At 41.7% G+C, this 20,406-nt stretch overlaps 2 protein-coding genes across 6 annotated transcripts in view; one reads left to right on the top strand and one right to left on the bottom strand.

The window, feature by feature from the left end:
- Positions 1–2,507: 2,507 nt before the first annotated feature.
- Positions 2,508–20,406, bottom strand: part of Kcnq5 (potassium channel, voltage gated KQT-like subfamily Q, member 5) — a 540,825-nt gene continuing 522,926 nt past the window's right edge. For all 5 annotated transcript variants that reach the window (XM_013033629.1, XM_013033631.1, XM_013033633.1 and 2 more), the window contains 3 exons: positions 7,696–7,827; positions 5,382–5,508; positions 2,508–4,174 (listed from right to left, as the gene is read on the bottom strand). In XM_013033629.1, coding sequence (XP_012889083.1) covers positions 3,212–4,174; positions 5,382–5,508; positions 7,696–7,827 — 1,222 coding nt within the window. In that variant the 3' untranslated portion in view covers positions 2,508–3,211. The remainder of the gene's footprint in view (positions 4,175–5,381; positions 5,509–7,695; positions 7,828–20,406) is intronic.
- On the top strand, positions 13,427–16,566 carry LOC105998809 (RNA-binding protein 12-like). Its single transcript, XM_013033628.1, is given in 4 exon segments — positions 13,427–14,646; positions 14,648–14,849; positions 14,851–15,093; positions 15,095–16,566. Coding segments are annotated over 4 exon segments (2,931 nt in total). The 5' UTR covers positions 13,427–13,534; the 3' UTR covers positions 16,469–16,566.

Below are 20,406 nucleotides of genomic sequence, written 5' to 3'. Positions count from 1 at the left end.
GCCTGCTTAGTGTGGGGCAGGTGTATGGCTTAAGTGAGCAGAAGGATGTGTATGTGTGTGCAGTGTCTTTGGGAAGGTATATCTTCACGTTAAGTACAGACATGGGTCGATGAAAATTTCATAAATTAATTGGGTTTGAAAATAATTGTCTTAAGAGTTTGATAAAAATATTTTTAATTAGAGTGTAAAATTTAGATTCTATTTTCTGTGTGTCTCCAGCAGCCAAGATTCTACATAATATACTCCACAGGAGCGTTTTAGAATCTAAGTGGGATAAGAAGTGGAAGCCTTAAAAAAAATGCAGTGTTGATCAATTAGAGACAAAGGAATTAGAGACAAAGGGTTTTTTGTTTTGTTTTGTTTTGCTTTTTGGTTGGTTGTGGAGCTTGAACTCTAGGCCTGAAGGCTGTCCCTGAGCTCTTCAGCTCAAGGCTAGCACTCTACCACTTGAGCCACAGCGCCACTTCGGCCTTTTCTGTTTCTGTAGTGCTAAGGAATTGAATCCAGGGCCTCATACATGCAAGGCAAGCACTCTATCACTGAGCCACCTTCCCAGCCCCCAAAGATTTTTTTTTAATGGTTGAAAGGTACATTTTAGGTAGAGAGAAGTGGTTTACTGAAGGACAGAGGCTGCTTAAGGCCTAGTGAAAATCTGAAGCAAAACAGTGGTAGGAAAGAAGGAAAGTAAGGGAGGACCAATGATTACAAATGTCTGGCTTGTTGCCAGTGGCTCATGCCTGTGATTCTGTCTACTCAGGAGGCTGAGATCTGAGGATCACAGTTTGAAGCTCACCTGGGCAGACATTATCTCCAATTAACCACTCAAGTGGGAGTGCCAACCTTGAGTGAAAAATCCAAGCAAGAGCACAGACCCTGAGTTCAAGCCCCAGTAACAGCATAGTAGCTTGCGCATGCGTGCATGCGAGCATACACACACACACACACACACACACACACACACACATACACGAAAATAGTTGGGAAGAGTTGGTGGATTTGGGAATCTCCTTTCTTTGGGTGGCCATTTTATGTCCTTGCTTATTCTTATGGGTTGCTAGAGATGGGATTTGTGGCAGTTCTAATGTTTGTCAAGGAGAAAATCTTCAACTTTCTTGATCAGAGTTGAAGTGAGTTGAAGTGCTGACTCTGAAGTGCTGACTCTCCTTTCTTTGCCTCTAAATACCATTGCTTTGGTCAAAGATCTGCTAGTCCGACATTTATGTTAGTTTCTTCCTTTCCTTTATTTTTGTTATTATCATCAATATTGTGATTATCCTGCCTCCACCTCTCCTGTGCTGGGATTAAGTTGTGTATCATCAGTCTGGTTGCTTGCTAGTTTTCAACAAGAAGTCAGCACTGCTTGTTTCCTGATAAATATATTTTAAAATTCCTGCCCTCTCTGGTCTTTTTGCTACCATCATATACTAGCAAGTGATTTGATTTACAGTTCCTGCATCTGGCTTCTATTGTAAATATTTCTACTAGGAAATTGAACCAATAATTTCAGATTTGGTTTAATATTCCCGAGGAAACTAGAAAATGTTCGATACAGTATAAGAAAAGTAGAGAAAGTGTAGTCTTAGCCTTTCATATGTAAAATGTACTCCATAATAGCAAAACATGTTCTGGGCATATTTAAAAATAAATACTTTGCAAAATTCTCTGTTATATAAGAATAAGGGATGTTTAGGTAGTTGACTCCTCTAGCAATACTTGCTTTCTTAAAAAACCCAAATAAACAAAAAAACAAGAACTGTATTTTATTTTGGATTCTTTCTTTCCTTTTCACTGCCCATTGAGGGGAAGAGCCAATTTCTTTACCTATTTTCTTGTATTGTTTCTAGATTTTTTTCCCTAAGCCTTTCTTCTCTCAGTCCTACTCAGATTTCTTCTTCTCTGGGGTCCTACCTACATCTCAGGTAAATGAGATGAGCATCTCAAAAGATTAGCCTCTGGGCCTGGGCGCTGTCCTTCAGCTCTTCAGCTCAAGGCTAGCGCTCTACTACTTGAGCCACAGTGCCACTTCCTTTTTTTTTTTTTTAAGCCAGCCCTAGAGTTTGAACTCAGGGCCTGGGTGCTATCTCTGAGCTTTTTTGCTCAAGGCTAGCACTCTACCACTTGAGCCAAGGCTCCACTACTGGCTTTCTTGGTGATTAACTGGAGATAAGATTCTTATGGACTTTCTTGTCTGAACTGGCTTCAAACTTAAATCTTCAGATCTCAACCTCTTGAGTAGGTAGGATTACAGGTGTGAGCCACAGGTGCCCATTTTAAATTGGCATTTGTATGTGGACAGGATCGGCAAGCCGGGAGCTGCTACCACTGAAGAGAAACCAGCCTAGTCATGCTGGCTGTCACACTGACCAGTGCTTCCTATGCATGTGTAGAAGCTTGACCAGTTACAGAGTGGATTTGGCCCCCCTGGGAATGTCAGATATGTCAAAAAGCCAGTCTATTCACCCCACTGGCCTCAAATGTCATGATTCACACGTTTTTTTTGTTTGTTTCTCATTGAAAAACATTCTCATTGTAAAGGACAACATGAAAAGGATGCGTAGCACTGCTTGCCACAGCGTTAAATCACCAAAAAATAAAAAAAAAATAAATTAAAAAAAGTTAAAAAGCACACAAACTGACATTCAAAATACATTAATAAGAAAAAGACTGAGTAGAAATAGGTTGGCAGAGATTTCTTGAAGGACACAGCCATTTCTATTATCCTCAAATTCTGCTTTTCTTGATTCCTTAAGAGCAGCTGTTGATAGTTATTGTGTTTAGACGTTATGGCCTAATTTTAAAGATGATTTTGTACTGAATCACAAAGCAGAAATGCCTGAAATTTGAAGGTGTTTACTCCCACAATTTCAAAACTATTGCGTCAATTCTTGTCCTTGATCTAATCTTGGCAAGTTCATACACCCTGTAAGCTTTAGCAATGCTAGGTTTTTTCAGGATTGTAAACTCAAAGGTACATGAGTAAATGAGCGGGTTCTATGTTGATGCACCTTGGAATTTCAGCCATCCCCAGACATGCATTTGCATGCAAATGAAAAGATAATGGGCTTATCAGAATGGCCTTTCCTGGACTTCCTGATTCTTGCAATGTCAACTTCTTTTTTTTTTTTTTCTTTAAGAAGGGCTTTCAAAAATAGTTCATGCAATGATATGTATGGCTAAAGGAACTGCTATGTCTAGAAAGAAAATGAAGATCTTATTTCAGCTTGACGGGAGGCAAGCTGAGGACATCTGTGCTCTCCCCAGCCTTACAAACGCTCTGAGATGATGGCGATCTTCCAGTCCTTAGAGAGTCTGACACAAAAGTAGCTTCCTGGGCCGGCTGTGCTGTCACCTCAAAAGTGTCTGTCTCTGTCTCTTCCGGACCCACCTCTTCATCAGTTATAAACAATTTAGATTCTCTCCATTTGGGATAAAAATCTTGGCTGCCTCTGGAGCCACTTGACTCACTCCCTGAAAGCTGTAAACTCAGTTCCTCTGTTGATCTGATGAGGTTTTGGACGGACAAAGACTTGCCCAAGTCCTTGGGGACCATGGGGCGGACAGACAACAGAGTTTCCCCACCCATGTCAAAGCTTTTCCTCAGAGCACGGTCCTTCGTCAGCTTTGATGGGGCAACCTGGACATGTTCCGTGGAGGCTACAAGGCAGGTGGTGACATCGGAGAAGCTCTCCTGCAGGCCTGTGGGGTTTGGGTGCAGGGTCTCTGGCCGGGGCAGGTGCTTGGTGGCTGGAAGAGGAGGTGGGATCTGTAAGGTTGTGGGGGCTTGCGGCTTGGGGGCTGCATTGATTTGGTGTGCAATGTTGTTGGTGGCTGTCACGGTGGAGCCATCGCTTTGGCTCAGTGGCACCTGTGTCGCTTGACTGTGCATAGTAGGGCTAAGTGCGTAGAAAGTCTGAGCGCTGAACTCATTTGGTGTCAGAATGAATTGCAGGCCTCGGGAGATGTTGGCACTAGCCGATCTGGTTAGACAGCCGCTGTTTTGGGCAGAACTGGACAGGTCTTTGCTGTCCACAGGGCTCTGATAGTCAGATGTCTGTTCACATTCGAAAGGCGGGATCTGGAAGGACGCCAGGGCCAGGGCCGAGGCAGAGCCCTTCCGCAGGACCTGCTGGTAGATGTCTAGCAGGCAGTCCAGCTTTGACTCAATGGATTGGACCTGAAAGTAGGAAATGAGAGTTCACATGAAGATGCCTGATGGAGAATTACCTTTGCTCATGGAATCAGAAAGGATGAGACTCTTGTCCATACAGTAACTACAGAGTGTGCAGTACACTTTTGACTTGTAGTAATGGAGTATTTGGCCGCCCTGGGCCAGTGGAGGTTATAGCAGAAGAGGAATGCTTTGAACTTCCTCCACTCATGTCTTTCAGATCGAAAACTCAATATAAGCACTATGAAAGGGTAGCTTCCATTCTCCTCATCTCAGTCAGCTCACTTTTCCTCATTCTCCTGATAATCATTCTGGAACTCTACTGAATTTTGCTAAGGAACTTACTCTATACTGCAATTAAGACCTTAAGCAGCAAGCCAGGTGAGTCTGGATTTTAAAATAAAAGTCCAGAGTGCTGGACTTGGGACATTCATGATTCCATTCTTTGGGATAACAATTTGATTTCTGGAACGTTGTATGAGAAGATGGAACTTCAAGGTTTAAAAAAATATTCAGTGTTGTAATTATGGTGAGTTTAAAAAAAATTAGAGGGTGACCTTAAAGAGAGACAGTGAAAATCACTAAAATGCAAATGAAAAGTAGATCTTTGCTACTTTATTATTGAAAAACTATAGTTACTTCCAGTTACATATTAATTAACAAGGTAAAATTTTCTATTGCTTAAATGGAAGTCCAAAGAAGTATAGAATAGTGCCAAGACACTATGAAAATTAATTTTCATTCACTCTTTCTTCACTTTTAGTGTCCTTTAAAATTTTAGTAATCATTAACATTAAGATCAACCTTAACTTTAATGTTTAACTTTCTTATCATTTATTGATTTTGTGTGTGTGTGTATATATATATATATGTATATACATATGTATATAAGTATATACACATATATGTCTATATATATATGTCTATGCTGGTCCTGGAGCTTGAACTCAGGGTCTAGGCACTGTCCCTGAGCTTTTTTGCTCAAGGCTAGTGCTCTACCACTTGAGCCACAGCTCCACTTTGAGATTTTTTTTGGTGTTCAAATGGAGATAAGAGTCTCATGAACTTTCCTGCTTGGGCTGACTTTCAACCCCAATACTCAGATCTCAGCCTCCAGAGGATTATAGGAGTGAGCCACCAGTGGTGGCCTTCCCATTGATTTTGATGAACAATTACAGTGAAGTACACTATAATCAGTGTAGTCCAGTTGTACCTGTTTTTCAACCTTGACTACCCGGCCGAGCATGCTGACATCATCTGTGGTCTCGTGTTCTGCTGTTATTTTCTCTCGACTCTTCTTATCCGATGTGATTTGACCTTTTCCAAGAATTTGATCAACACTATCAGAGAGAGAGAGAGAGAAAGGAGATTCAGTTATTAGTGCTGAAAGTGGATATTGCCCTAGGTCACACTGAGGTGTTTGGAAAACAAAAGTATGAGGCCAGGTGTAGTTGTGCATGCACATATTATGAGCTGTTCTAGTAGCAGAAATAAGAGAATCACAGTCTATGCTGGTCTGGACAAAAGCACAAGTCCCTACATGAAATAGAAAGCTAAAAAGCTAGGAGTGTGGCTCAAACAGTAGCATGCTTTTCTCACAAGCATCATGCTTTAAGTTAATATACCCCATTATACCAAAAACATTAAATACAGCATGTGTTCTACTTGGTGTTATCTGTTTTCCTGACATGAACAAATGTGATTATTTTCTTATCACTCTGTTCCCTTAGGAAATCACTTATGGAAGACTTTCTGAAGGAAAAATTGTCCTAAACAAAGTAATTGACTCTACCTTGGAGCAGACATTTCTGAATCCAACCATTGAAAAATAATTGTGATTGTCTTGCATTAGTTATTATTTTTTAATTATTTTAATTTTATTGTGAAGGTGAGTTACAGTTACAGTGAGTTAAAGAGGAGTTACAGTTACATAAGTAAGATAATGAGTACATTTCTTTCTTTTTCTTTTTGTGAGTCATGGGGCTTGAACTCTGGGCCTGGGAGCTGTCCCTCAGCTCTTCAGCTCAAGTCTAGTGCTCTAACACTTTAGCCACAACACCTCTTCCGGTTTTCTGGTGGTTAATTGGAGATAAGAGTCTCATGGACTTTCCTGCCCAAGCTGGCTTTGAACCATGATACTCAGATCTCAGCCTCCTGATTAGCTAGGATTACAGGCATGAGCCACTGGTGCCTGGCAGTGAGTACATTTCTTGTCCAACTTGTTACCTCCTTCATCATTTTTCTCCCACTCTCCCTCCCCCCTAGTTATTATTTTATTTGTGACATTTTATTAGCATCAATTTGCCGTATAAGGGGATTTAATTTTGACATGTCCATTTATACATACCATGCCCCTACATCAAATTCATCCCTTCTGAATAGAAAAGATTATTCATGAGAATTTGCTATACATCTATAGAGGATCAGCAGATGAGAAAGTATGGTCTCTTTCTTTTGCACCTTTATTTGGGATAATATAGATGAGTGATAAGCCTTGGAGCACAAAGAGCTGTACTAAAGGACTTAGAATATGATGGCCACCTAAGTAAAGACCTGTGACATGAACACAGCACAAGTGAAAGCAATTCCCATGGAAACCTGATCAGCCCAAATGGTGGTGGTGGTGGTGGTGGTGGTGTGTGTGTGTGTGTGTGTGTGTGTGTGTGTGTGTGTTAGATTTGAATTATGAGGGGTATTGACTCAATATTCCAGTTTTCTTTATCTGTATAGACATAGGCAGTGTCCTCTTTCTGTCATGATACCTAGTCTATTAAACTGGAAGTACCAAAGTGCCTGGGTCATGGTTTTATGAGTCAGTAGATGTCTGCCCTCCCTGGCATACATGGACTGTTTTACTGAAGACCTAGTTTTAGGGCCTCACATAGAGTTAAATGTACTGTGGGGATACAAAAACTATTGAATATTCAATCTTTGATTTTATTTTTTCCTTTTTGTGCCTGTCCTGGGGTTTGAACTCAGATCTCGAGCACTGTTCTTGAGCTTTTGTGTACAAGGTTAGTGCACTATCACTTAAACTACAGCTCCATTTTCTTTTCTTAGCTAACTATGAGCCTGGATCCTCAGATCTCAGTGTTGTGAATAGCTAAGATGACAGGTGTGAGCCACTGGTATGATATCTACACAAAAAGCAAAAGTGTGCCCTTGCCCAATAGCAATGAATGTGAAATATGGAATTCAGGTGTATGTGTGTGTGTGTGAACACAGGGTATCATGCACTCTCCTTAGCTGTTTTTGGTCATGGTCAGCACTCTACCACTTGAGCCTTGGTACCACTTCCATCTTATTGTTAGTTACTTGAGATAAATCTGATGGATTTTTTTTTTTTTTTTTTTTGCCCAGGCTGGCTTAGAACTGGGAATCTCAGATCTCAACTTCTGAATAGTGAGGATTATAGGAATGATCCACCAGCCACTGGACTCAGTGGTTTTGTACACTAAAGAGAAGCTATTCCTACAGAGTTCCCATATGCACATTGTTCGATAGTCAATAACACTTTTATTGCTTACCGTGTTTGAAGACTTTTAATTCTACAGAGCATGTCCAGATGACCTGCAGAATACTGTTCAATGACATCTTTTACATCATATGGGCGTAATGTCTCCTTAAACTTCCGTTTTGCCACATGAAATTTCATGATTCTATAAGAGTAACATAGTATATTAGTCTTCACAATTCTTCCAAAAGCAGTTACCTTAATCTTATTAGTAAATTATAAGAAAATTTGGAGAGGGAGAAGTCACATATTTGAGGCTTTTCGGCTTTTACAGAAATGTAATAAAGATTTACAGAAGACAATTTAAGTACATTTCATGTGAGACATACTTTACAAATAAAAAAAACCTAAATCTAAAGTTTTGTATGGCTTAAGTGAATATCTAAACTCTTAATTAAAATCACCATCAACAGCTGGGAATCAGGGACTGTAATCTTAGCTGCTCAGCTGGCTGAGATCTGAGAGTCATGATTTGAAGCTGCCCTGGGTAGAAAAGTCTGTGAGCCTCTTATCTCCAAGTAACCACAAAAAGCTGGAAGTGGAGCTGCTGGCTCAAGTGTTAGAGCACTAGTCTTGAGCAAAACAGTTCAGGGATAGTGCCTAGGCTCTGAGTTCAAGCCTCAGGGCACAGATACATGCACGTGTGCATGTGCTCGCGTGTGTGTGTGCGCGCGCGCGCACACACACACACACACATACACAAAGTCAAATGTCAGTTCTCTCTTTCCCATGTGATTCCAGAGGGCTAAGATATAACACTTAGGAATAATATCCCTTAAAAAAAATAGGATGGTTCTTTAGCTGAAAAGATTGTTCCAGATTTAACTTAGGCATCAGCTTCTTCTTTTTCTGGGGGGGGGGGTCTGGTCGTGGGGCCTGGGGGCTTGGGCGCTGTCCCTCAGCTCTTCAGCTCAAGGCTAGTGCCCCACTACTTGAGCCAAAGGGCCACTTCCAGCTTTTTCTGCTTATGTGGTGCTGAGGAATTGAACCCAGGGCCTCATGCATGCAAGGCAAGCATTCTACCACTGAGCCACCTTCCCAGCCCCTGCATTTCTTTTACAGTTAAAGGAATTAAGCATTTCTTCATGTGTCTATTGGCCATTCTTATTTCCTCTTCAGAGAAGTTTCTCTTTAAGTCTTTAGCCCACTTATTAATAGGGCAGTTGTTTCCTTGAGGATTTGTTTTTGGTGACTCAATGTTTTGAGTTCTCAGTATATTTTAGATATGAGGCCCTTGTCTGTTGTATAGCTAGTGAAGATCTTCTCCGTCTGTGGTCTTTCTATTGATCTTGCTAGCTAGGTCCTTTGCCATGCAGGAGCTCTGCAGTTTCATGCAATCTAATAATAACAGATGCAGGAGGGGATGTGGCCAAATGGGAAACCTACTGCATTGTTGTTGGGAGTGTAAACTTGTTCAACCACTTTGGAAAGCAGTATGCAGGTTCCTCAAAAGACTCCACATAGAGCTCCCCTATGACCTAGCAATCCCACTTCTGGGCATTGACCCAAATGATCACAAACAAGGCCATACTAAAGCTACCAGCACAACTATGTTTATTATAGCACTATTCACCTAGCTAAGATACGAAACCAACCCAGATACCCCTCAGTAGATGAATGGATCAAGAAAATGTGATACACACACACACACACACACACACACACACACACACACACACAGGAATTCTATGCCTCGATCAGGAAGAATGCCACTGTCCCATTTGTTAAGAAATGGAAAGACTTAGAAAAAATTATATTAAGTTACCCAGTCCGAAAAAATTTAGGTCCCATGGTTTCCCTTATTTGCAATAATTAGTATACACATAGGATACTCTTTGAGCTGAAAAGCTCAAAAACCATGTACAAATGACCATATAAGATGATGTTAAGTGAAATGAACCCCAAGATATGGACATAAGAGGTCTATCTTTATTGTTATTGCTTTAAATGTACCATGTGATTTTATTTTATTTTTTGTTGTTGTTGTTTCCTTTGTATGTTCTTTCCCCTATGGTATATCTCCTATTGTCACTATACTCGATTTTGATACCATGCATCTTGTATATATGTATGTCTAATCTGGGAAGGGGAAGGGGAATAACAAAATACTGAAACAAGGACACAGAATGACCCATTGCAACAAGGATACCCACAGGACACCATATTGGAAACAAACTTTACAACTTCCGGTGGTGAGGGCAGGAAAGGGGGTAGGAATGTGGGAGGTGGGGGAGGGAAGGGATAGTAGAACAACAACAACAAGAGAAGGGGTAACGATGATGGACAAGTAATATACTCATTGCCTTACTCATGTAACTGTAACCCCTCTTAACAATAAAATAAGACTTCCTAACCTCCCCACTGGAACAGACTGTCTTGTATGCCTTCATGTAGCTAACCTGTGACAGTGTATCTCACCTACAGTAACTTATTTACTTAGGGACTACAGTTTTGTTGTTGTTGTTGGTTGTGTGGCTTGAACTCAAGGACTGGGTTTGGCGCTGTCCCTGAGCTCTTCAGCTCTACCATTTTGAGCCACAGCTCTATTTCTAGTTTCTGAGTAGGCTGGCTTTGAACCACGATCCTCAGATCCCAATGTCCTGAGTAGCTAGGATCACAGGCGTGGGCCACTGGTACCTGGCTTGGGACAATGTTTTTACCTTAGCAAATATTAGTTCAATCAACCGAAGCAATAAAAATGATGATTCACTGTGCTTGTTTCAAGTTTGCATACTGTGACAGAGCAGGAACTTCTAAGTCGAACACTTCTAAATCAAATACTTTAGAATAAATTCAAATCCTTTGGGTACTATTATGGTTCGGATATTAAATATTCCCCCAAAGGCTGAAGGAGACCATGTCTATTTCCCCTTGATAACTGGCCCTTGATTTCCCCTGATTGTTTCCCTAGATGGTTTGCCTTTATTTAACACTTTTGTTAGGTTTAATTCCTCACACTCATGGGGTTTTGGCCTATATAAGATTTGTGCCAGCTGCATTTCGGGCTGCAGGTCTTTGAGATGGGAGTCTACCAGCACTCCTCTGGCTCTCCAATAAAGACTCACAATTTAGCACTGAGCTGAAGGACTGGCCCCTTTATAAACATTAAGGAGAAAGTCTGGGTTATGGGTTGACCTCCTACTGTTTCCTGTATTCCGAAATGCTCCTGAGTGAGGCCATCAGCCAATCTCTCCATTTTCATCTCTGTCTTCCCAAAGGGGAGTCCGTGCCTGGATTCACAATGGCAGTCCATATAACCACCTTCATTCTCTCAAAAGGTGTCTTCTTTTCCCACCCCCCCAAAACTCTTATTACAAAATTAGTGGCCTTTAGTTTACTTACTTACAGTTAAGGGTATACATAGATATAAAAAGTATGTGTAATATACTGTAAGGTAAACTAAATAGGTAGATAGATTTCATGGATCCAGATATGACCTCAGGGCCTGAGACCCTCCCAAGTCCAATGGGAAGCATGAATGAAGATGGCCCAGGATGAGGAGAGGGAGGTGACAGCTTCCAGGTTGTGCCAGTTACCTAGGTAACAGGTTCTGGGAGGAGACTTATACAGGAGATGGGGAGGCCAGGGCAGACCTTACATATATAATATACAATACGTTCCACCAAACCAGCCCTACAAAAGATTCTTAAAGATGTCCTACACATAGAAAACCACCAAGACCGCAATAAAGGCCAAGAAACTGCACCCAAATTGAGAATCCAAGAACCATAGGAAGAACTCAGTTTTTGCAGCCCCCAAGAAGGTGGATAACATGGCAGGAACTCCCAAATACCTCTCAGTCTTATCTCTTAACGTTAACAGACTGAACTCTCCAATTAAGCGACATAGACTGTCTAGTTGGATTAAAAAACAAGACCCTTCTATCTGCTGCCTGCAGGAGTCACATCTTGCCCGTAAAAACAAACACATTTTCAATGTTAAAGGCTGGAACAAAATCTACCAAGCAAACGGCCCCCATAAACAGGCTGGAGTTGCAATCCTAATATCAGATAAAATAGACTTCAAATAATATACAATACATATATAATATATACTATTCTATGTATCTTTTATCACTGTTGTAAAGAAATATATTACAAAATATTTATGTATTATATACAATATGCAATTATAATTGCATAATATTTGATTAAATAATACACACAGCCTAAAACATAACTACAATTATAAAATACATAAGTATATATACATATTAGTCTCATTGTAGTCTGTCAATTTTACTTTAAAATTTACTTTCCCAATTAGTATCATGATCCACCCTGCCACCTTCCCCGCTTCTCTCCCCCTCCCCGCCCCCCGCTGCTGAAGCTCTACCACTTGAGCCCACCTCCATTTCAGCCACACTTCCACTACTGGCACTTTATTGATGAACTGGACATAAGAGTCTCTTGGATTTGTCTGCCTGGGCTGGCTTTGGATTGAGATCCTCAGATCTCAGCCTCCTGAGTAGTTAGGATTATAGGTGTGAGTACCCGCATCCAGCAGTATCGTGATTTTTTTTTCAAGTTAGCTATTGAAAGAGAGTGAAGTAATACAGGGTTTGAAACAAAGTTAACATGTAGCATTTCTCAAAGTTTAAAGATCAGTAATTCTCAAAGTTCAGAGTTCAGTAATTCCACAGCACAGGGAAAAATAGACAGGGTTGAAAACTGAGGAGAATGTCTAAAACTTGTCAGATGGAATTCAAAGTTCTTTTCTTTTGGGGGAGGGAGGGAATCCATCTTGAATGTTGTGGTGCTTGAACTCAGAGCTGGTCGCTGTCCCTGAATTTCATTTGGGACTTGCAATCAGATCATTCTTTTTTTAAAAAAAAAATTATGTTTTTTTTGTCCATGACTTCTTTTGCTCAAAGTTAGCGCTCTACCACCTGAGCCACAGCTCCACTTCCGGTTTCCTGCTGGTTAATTGGAGCTAAGAGTCTCTCGGGGACTTTCCTGCCCCTGCTGACTTTGAACCTCGATCCTCAGATATCAGTCTCCTGAGTGGCTAGGATTATAGGTGTGAGCCACCAGCGCCTGGCTCAAAGGTCTTTTAATACTGCATTTTCCCCTTCTCCAAGACCAATGCATCCAAATACTAAGGCTTTTAATATTTGAAATAACTACCTGGGTGGGCAGGAAGAAGAGTGAAAACTGACTTCCCATCTGAAGCCAGCCAAATGTTCTGTGCTTTGATTTCTCCACACAGCTGTGCTAAGTCCAGTTCCTCTCAAAGTCTAGACCGGGGCAGGTCATCAAAATTTACTACTTTTCAGGTCATACATTTTTTTTCTAGAAGGCTGATGTTTTGGTGTAAAAGCAACCATAAGATAACAAACAAACGAGTATAGGTGTGTTTCAATAAATTTTTATTTACAAATACAAGCTCTAGCTTAGACTTTGACTCTTAGCTTTCAATTGTTGGCCCACAGTCTATCTAAAAACTGTAAGGAAAAGTCATGATGCTGTAAGCAAATTAAAGTCTATGAAATGGCATGGGAAGAGATCTTGGTAGTCTCTTACAGGCTAACAACAAAAAAAAAAATTGAACATGATTTGTGCATTCCCTGCAAGAAAAGGGTATTGACTAAGTCTTTGAGTAAAAGTAGAAACTTTAAAATACATATAATAACATTTTGTGAGGCAGTGGAGGAGGTGTTGGCTGCGGCGGTGGGCTCCGGGAAGCCGTTCGGGCTGGGGCTGTCGGCCGCGGGGCGGAGGCGCTCGCGCCGGGGGTAACTCCCCGTCTAAAAGTTGGTTTTAATTGGTTGCCCACAGGATTGACTTGGCCTCTTCTTCTTATTAAGAAAATACATCTCTTGTGTACTCAGGTGTGTGTGGTTTCAGCGCAGCATGGCTGTGGTTATCCGTTTGCAAGGTCTCCCAATTGTGTCGGGGACCATGGACATTCGTCACTTCTTCTCTGGATTGACCATCCCTGATGGGGGCGTGCATATTGTAGGGGGTGAACTGGGTGAGGCTTTCATCGTTTTTGCCACTGATGAAGATGCAAGGCTTGGTATGATGCGCACAGGTGGTACAATTAAAGGGTCAAAAGTAACACGGTTGTTAAGTAGTAAAACGGAAATGCAGAATATGATTGAACTGAGTCGCAGGCGTTTTGAAACTGCCAACATAGATATACCACCAGCAAATGCTAGTAGATCAGGACCGCCACCTAGTTCGGGAATGAGTGGCAGGGTAAATTTACCTACAACAGTACCCAACTTTAATAATCCTTCACCAAGTGTAGTTACTGCTACAACTTCTGTTCATGAAAGCAACAAAAATATACAGACATTTTCTACAGCCAGCGTAGGAGCTGCTCCTCCAAATATGGGGGCTTCTTTTGGAAGCCCAACGTTCAGTTCCACTATTCCGAGTACAGCCTCTCCAATGAACACAGTCCCACCACCACCAATTCCTCCAATCCCAGCAATGCCATCTATGCCACCGATGCCATCCATTCCCCCAATACCAGTTCCTCCTCCAGTACCTACATTGCCTCCTGTGCCTCCTGTTCCTCCTATTCCCCCAGTCCCTTCTGTGCCACCTATGACCCCACTACCACCCATGTCAGGCATGCCACCCTTGAATCCTCCACCTGTGGCACCTCTACCTGCTGGAATGAATGGCTCTGGAGCACCTGTGAATCTGAACAATTACATGAACCTTATGTTTTTGGGTCCATTAAATCCTGTAAACCCTATCCAGATGAACTCTCAAAGCAGTGTGAAGCCACTTCCCATCAACCCTGATGATCTGTATGTTAGTGTGCATGGAATGCCCTTTTCTGCAATGGAAAATGATGTCAGAGATTTTTTCCATGGGCTCCGTGTTGATGCAGTGCATTTGTTAAAAAATCATGTAGGTCGAAATAATGGGAATGGATTGGTTAAGTTTCTCTCTCCTCAAGATACATTTGAAGCTTTGAAATGAAACAGAATGCTGATGATTCAACGCTATGTGGGTGGCTGCTGGAGGCCACATCACTTTTAAACAAAGTATGACACCTTCTGGACAAGCCCATCCCCCTCCTCAAACACTTCCCAGGTCAAAATCGCCTGGTGGGCAGAAAAGGTCAAGGTCAAGGTCGCCACATGAGGCTGGTTTTTGTGTTTACTTGAAAGGACTACCATTTGAAGCAGAAAACAAACATGTCATTGATTTTTTTTAAGAAGTTGGATATTGTGGAAGATAGTATTTATATAGCTTATGGACCCAATGGGAAAGCAACCGGTGAAGGCTTCGTAGAGTTCAGAAATGAGGCTGACTATAAAGCTGCTCTATGTCGTCATAAACAGTACATGGGCAATTGTTTTATTCAAGTTCATCTGATTACTAAGAAAGGTATGTTAGAAAAGATAGATACAATTCGAAAAAGACTTCAGAATTTCAGCTATGACCAGAGGGGAAGTTATGTTAAATCAAGAGGGGGATGTCAACTCTGCCAAAGTCTGTGCCCACATAACAAATATTCCATTCAGCATTACGAAGATGGATGTTCTTCAGTTCCTAGAAGGAATCCCAGTGGATGAAAATGCTGTACGTGTGCTTGTTGATAACAATGGGCAAGGTCTAGGACAGGCATTGGTTCAGTTTAAAAATGAAGAGGATGCACGTAAGTCTGAACACTTACACCGTAAAAAACTGAATGGGAGAGAAGCTTTTGTTCATGTAGTTACCCTAAAAGATATGAGGGAGATTGAGAAAAATCCCCCTGCCCAAGGAAAAAAGGGATTAAAGATGCCTGTGCCAGGTAATCCTTCAGTACCAGGAATGCCTGCTGCTGGAATGCCTGCTGCTGGAATGCCCACTGCGGGAATGCCCACTGCGGGAATGCCTGCTGCGGGAATCCCCGCTGCGGGAATCCCCGCTGCTGGAATCCCTGCTGCTGGAATCCCTGTTGCTGGAATGCCTAGTGCAGGAATGCCCACTGCTGGAATGCCTGGTGCACCACTGCCGAGTGCTGCACTGCCTGGTGCAGGACCTATACCTGGTGCAGGAATACCTGGTGCAGGAATACCTGGTGTGGGAATTCCTGGTGTGGGGATGCCCAGTGCAGGGATACCTGGTCCAGGGATGCCCGGTCCAGGGATGCCCGGTGCAGGAGGTGAAGAACATGCTTTCCTGACTGTAGGATCAAAGGAAGCCAATAACGGGCCTCCATTTAACTTCCCTGGTAATTTTGGTGGGTCAAATGCCTTTGCACCCCCACTCCCTCCTCCAGGATTAGGAGGGGCTTTTGGTGATATTTGGCCTGGTATGCCTTCAGTTGGAAGCAGTGGTTTGCCTGGTCTAGGACTGGAAGTTCCAGGATTTGGAGGTGGACCAAATAATTTAAGTGGGCCAGCAGGATTTGGAGGGGGGCCTCAGAATTTTGGAAATGGCCCTGGTAGTTTAGGTGGCGCCCCTGGCTTTGGAAGTGGTCCTCCTGGTCTTGGAAGTGCCCCTGGGCATTTGAGTGGGCCTCCAGCCTTTGGCCCTGGCCCTGGCCCTATCCATATTGGTGGTCACCCTGGATTTGGATCTAATTCTGGAAAACCAGGACCTACAGTTATTAAAGTACAGAACATGCCCTTCACTGTGTCTATTGATGAGATTTTAGATTTCTTTTATGGTTATCAAGTAATCCCAGGCTCAGTGTGTTTAAAATACAATGAGAAAGGTATACCTACAGGTGAAGCTATGGTAGCCTTCAAATCTCAAGATGAAGCCACAGCTGCTGTTATTGACTTAAATGATAGGCCTATAGGCTCAAGAAAAGTAAAACTTGTATTAGGTTAGCTGTTCACATCAGTTCTTTATGGGCAGATTTTCATATTCCTGTGATTAATGCATCCAGATTGTTTTCTTAGTATTTCCAGGTTAGAACCTGTGGATTGTCCCAATTGTATTTAGATTGGTTTTTATAACATAGAGCATTGGTTGACTGTTTACAATTCACTTCCAGGATCAATATTGCTGTATGTTACAGTAAATTATCTGGAAAGAACACAAAAAATGATTTTGGCTTACCATTAGGGAAACCATTTGTAAAATTCAACGACATATATAGTTTATCAAGGAGTCTAGATTGGTTTTGTTTTATACCATATGGGATTAAGATAACAGAAATGTCAGTGGAGCTCATCAAGGGTGCTCTTGCAAGCTGATAAAAAACAGAAATTGGCTACTCTTGGAATTTGATTTAAAGCTGGACAGATTTGCTTTGTTATAGGGTCAAAGCTTTGTCTAAAATCTTCATTTTCTTTTAAAATTGAATAAAATCTCTGTATACAGATTCATTGTATGTACCTTTATTGCTTCTTAAAGGTTCTTATGTATAGACAGCCCTGCTTCAGATGTTGCTGCTTTGTTTGCCTAATTGACTCATTTGTAAATGAGCAGAACTGTTTTGGTTTTATCTCTAAATATAAAACTCCACACTTGATTTGTGCTATAACCCTGAACTTTGATTTCTAATGTCACACTTAAAATTGTGTGGAATGATTTTTGCCATAAAAAATAAACTATGAAGTCCTCTAAAAAATACATGTAATAATTAAGATTGTAATGATTCAGGAGTACTTCATAGTGTAACCATATAAGAAGGATATTTTTCATTATCCATTAAGTATTTTCTATTAATATTTTCAATTCACTTATCAATCTATTATCTATTTTGCAGATAAGGAAATTGTTAAGAGACTTTCTTAATTTGGCTGATGTTAAACACCTAAGTATGAATTAGGAAATAAACATTCTACTACTGTCCTAACTATGATACCTTGCTATAATACTTCCACTCACAGGTGTCTCGTGCTCAATAAACCTTTCTCCTTACGTGAATTTGATCGGCCTTTGGAAGAACACCAGAAGGCTGAAAAGTAAATTACACATGCAGTAGCTCCTTTTCTTAATGAGGGTAGACTGCATCCCAGGTCAACTTCAGTAGCAAATAGTGAAAGACCCAACCTCCTTCAATTCTATTCATAACTAAGGCTTAGAGGGTCTTGAGTAAACCCGAGTAAAAGTGACATGTTCCACTACTACCATTAGGGGGCGGGAAAGATTCATCACAAACCAAAATCTCTGCCTGAAATTGGAGAAGACTGCAACTCCGATTTTCTCAGCACGATGAAATAAGTAAAGCAAAGTTAGCCTTTGGGCCAAATATATCTCTAGCTATACACACAAACACGTGCGCATATCTAAAAAATGTAGGTGCATTTGTTGGGTTGCCACAAGTTATTAAAAATCTTTGCAAAAGTCTTGTTCCAGGCCCTCAAAGTCAGAGTAGACACATCACACATGAATATGCAAAGATAAGAGGGAGGAGAAAAGAGAAGCACCAAAGACTGTGGCCATCACCAAGCAGATGGAAAGTCCCAGCTGGCAGCCAAAGCAGGGGCCTGGCAGAGAGGTCCTAGCAGGCTGGGAACTGAAGAGGCAGCTTGATTGACCATCAGGAGAGCCAAGCTTGGCTGCTCTTGGCAATCACCCAGCCAGCCAGCCTGGGCTGTACCTCCAGAAATTTAAATTTAATTGGTACAGGATATGGTGCAAAGATTTTCCTTTATCTTTCTTTTGAGACTCGTTCTCACAGTGTTCCCCAAGCTGGCCTCAAACTCTTGGACACAAGGGATCTACTCAGCTTGGGACTACAGGCATATGCCACCACACAGCCAAAACAATACATACATTCTCTCTCTCTCCCCTCCCTCCCCCCCTCTCTCCCTCTGTCTTTGGTTCTCTGTCTCTATCTCACTGTCTAACCCAGGGCCTTTTGCATGCTAGGCAAGGGCTCTACCTCTGAGCTATAGTTGGGTATATACTCCAGCCAAGAGATGGAGTATATACCATGTATACTCTGTTCAAGGGATGTGAAGTTCAGTCTAGGTTGGGAGACTCAGAAGTGGAGGGAGGCTATGGGTGGTGGTAGGTACTGCCCAGGGTGGAGCTGTCCTTACCTTCCAGCAAAGAATCCATCCTCACTTATGCAAATTGGCATAAATTTTCAAACTCACCCATATCACATCACAGGTGGGAGTGGTAAGTGCAGTTTGGGTGTTCAGGCCTCTTAACTGGACCCACGTGCGCCCTTCTTGCCTCCACTACAGAAGGAGGGAAAAGGGAAGCCAAAGTGACTTCCTTCCTTCCTTCCTTCCCTGTGCTGGTACTGTTGCTCAAACTCAAAGCTGGCATTCTACCACCACTTGAGCTACACTTCAATGTCTGATTTTTTTGCTGGTTTACTGAAGATAGTAGTCTCAAGCACTTTCATACTTGGCCTTCCTTCAAACTCTGATCCTCAAGTCTCAGCCTCCTGAGTAGCTCGGATTACAGGAGTGAGTAACCAGCTCCTGGCTCATTTTTACTTTCAATAAAGAAATATTTCTGTAGAATCTGTGCTTTGTGATGAGTACTGTGTTGGGTTCTAGGGCGAAATGGCTCTCTTCCCTTCGGAGGAGGCACAGGGGAGTGTAAGAAGCCTTTGACAGGATGACAAGATGACTTGCTCTCCTGTCTCTTCTGGTGTGTCTTGACAGTACAGGACAGTCCTTGCTGTTGACAGTTCTGAGAGGCCTTCAGAGCCTCATTTCTCCAAGGCTGGAGTTCTCCAAATGAGCAAAATGTGTTGCTTCCTCCAGTGATACCAATGATGTACTTGTTGAGTGAGACTCCCCAATCTACCCATCCATCCATCTGTCTGCCCATCCATCTGTCTAGCCATTTATTCATCAGATGCTTATTGGGTGCCTACTGTGTGCCAGTCTTGCTCTGGATCAAATGTTACAGCAAAGTTTCGTAGCTGGAACCCTTGCAGTGTCATGGGGCTGGCGACAAGTAGACAGAGCTACAATCTGCTTTGTGAAGTAGGAGATGGTAAAAGGCATACATTAATATGAGAATACAGAAAAGGGAGGTCTAATCCAGACTGGTGAAAGTGATAGAAAATGATTTCTGGAGGAGATGCACATCCTTTTCTTGCTCCATATTCCACCTGTGGGAATCCTCTAGAGCCTCTCAGGGCTTCTGAAATGACCTTGGATTCCTACACCTTTGGAATTTCTAGGACAAGTATGTGTTTCCTTGCCCTTTTCCTCTGCCTACTCTCTGTTGGGTTGATTTACTATATATGTATGTACAGATAGAGAAGTAGATCTATGATAGATAGTAGATCGATTGATAAGATAGATCAATAGATGTACTCACATTTTATCTTCCTCGTCTTCTGAGTTTAGAAAATTCTATCTTCTGATCTGACTCTCCATGAGAAATACAGCATGTACTTCCATCAAAATAAAGAGGCTCAGGGCTTATTCTTGAGGAGACCCAGAACTTTTGATTATTGAATTTCTTTCAAAGAAAGTCTCTCAGTGAAATCAGTCATTTTTGGTGATTCTGATCATGGACCAAATTCAGGAGCCAACCAGGGCTACAGATCTTGATCATTTGGGTCCTTATTGAACATTTATACATTCCTTTTCTTTTTTCAAAAAAAGAATATTTATTACTATTATTTTCCTGCTAGTACATAAACAGAACCCAACAGTACATACTTGCTTCTGTGCTTTTCTTCTGAAAAATCTTACAAAAGGCACAGAATCATATAGCTATGGCATCTCAACCCTTCCAACATCTGATCGGGGCTATTAAGCAGGGTCTAAGAAGCCCAGGAGTTGTGGATGCACTCATGGCTCTGTATTTGTCTTCAGATCTTTATAGAGATATGTAAATTA

The sequence above is a fragment of the Dipodomys ordii genome, unplaced genomic scaffold (assembly GCF_000151885.1).
Source record: "Dipodomys ordii isolate 6190 unplaced genomic scaffold, Dord_2.0 Scaffold172, whole genome shotgun sequence".
Taxonomy (NCBI): Eukaryota; Metazoa; Chordata; class Mammalia; order Rodentia; family Heteromyidae; genus Dipodomys; species Dipodomys ordii.
The sequence above is the reverse complement of the archived record's forward strand: the minus strand, read 5'-3'. Positions and strand labels throughout refer to the sequence as shown.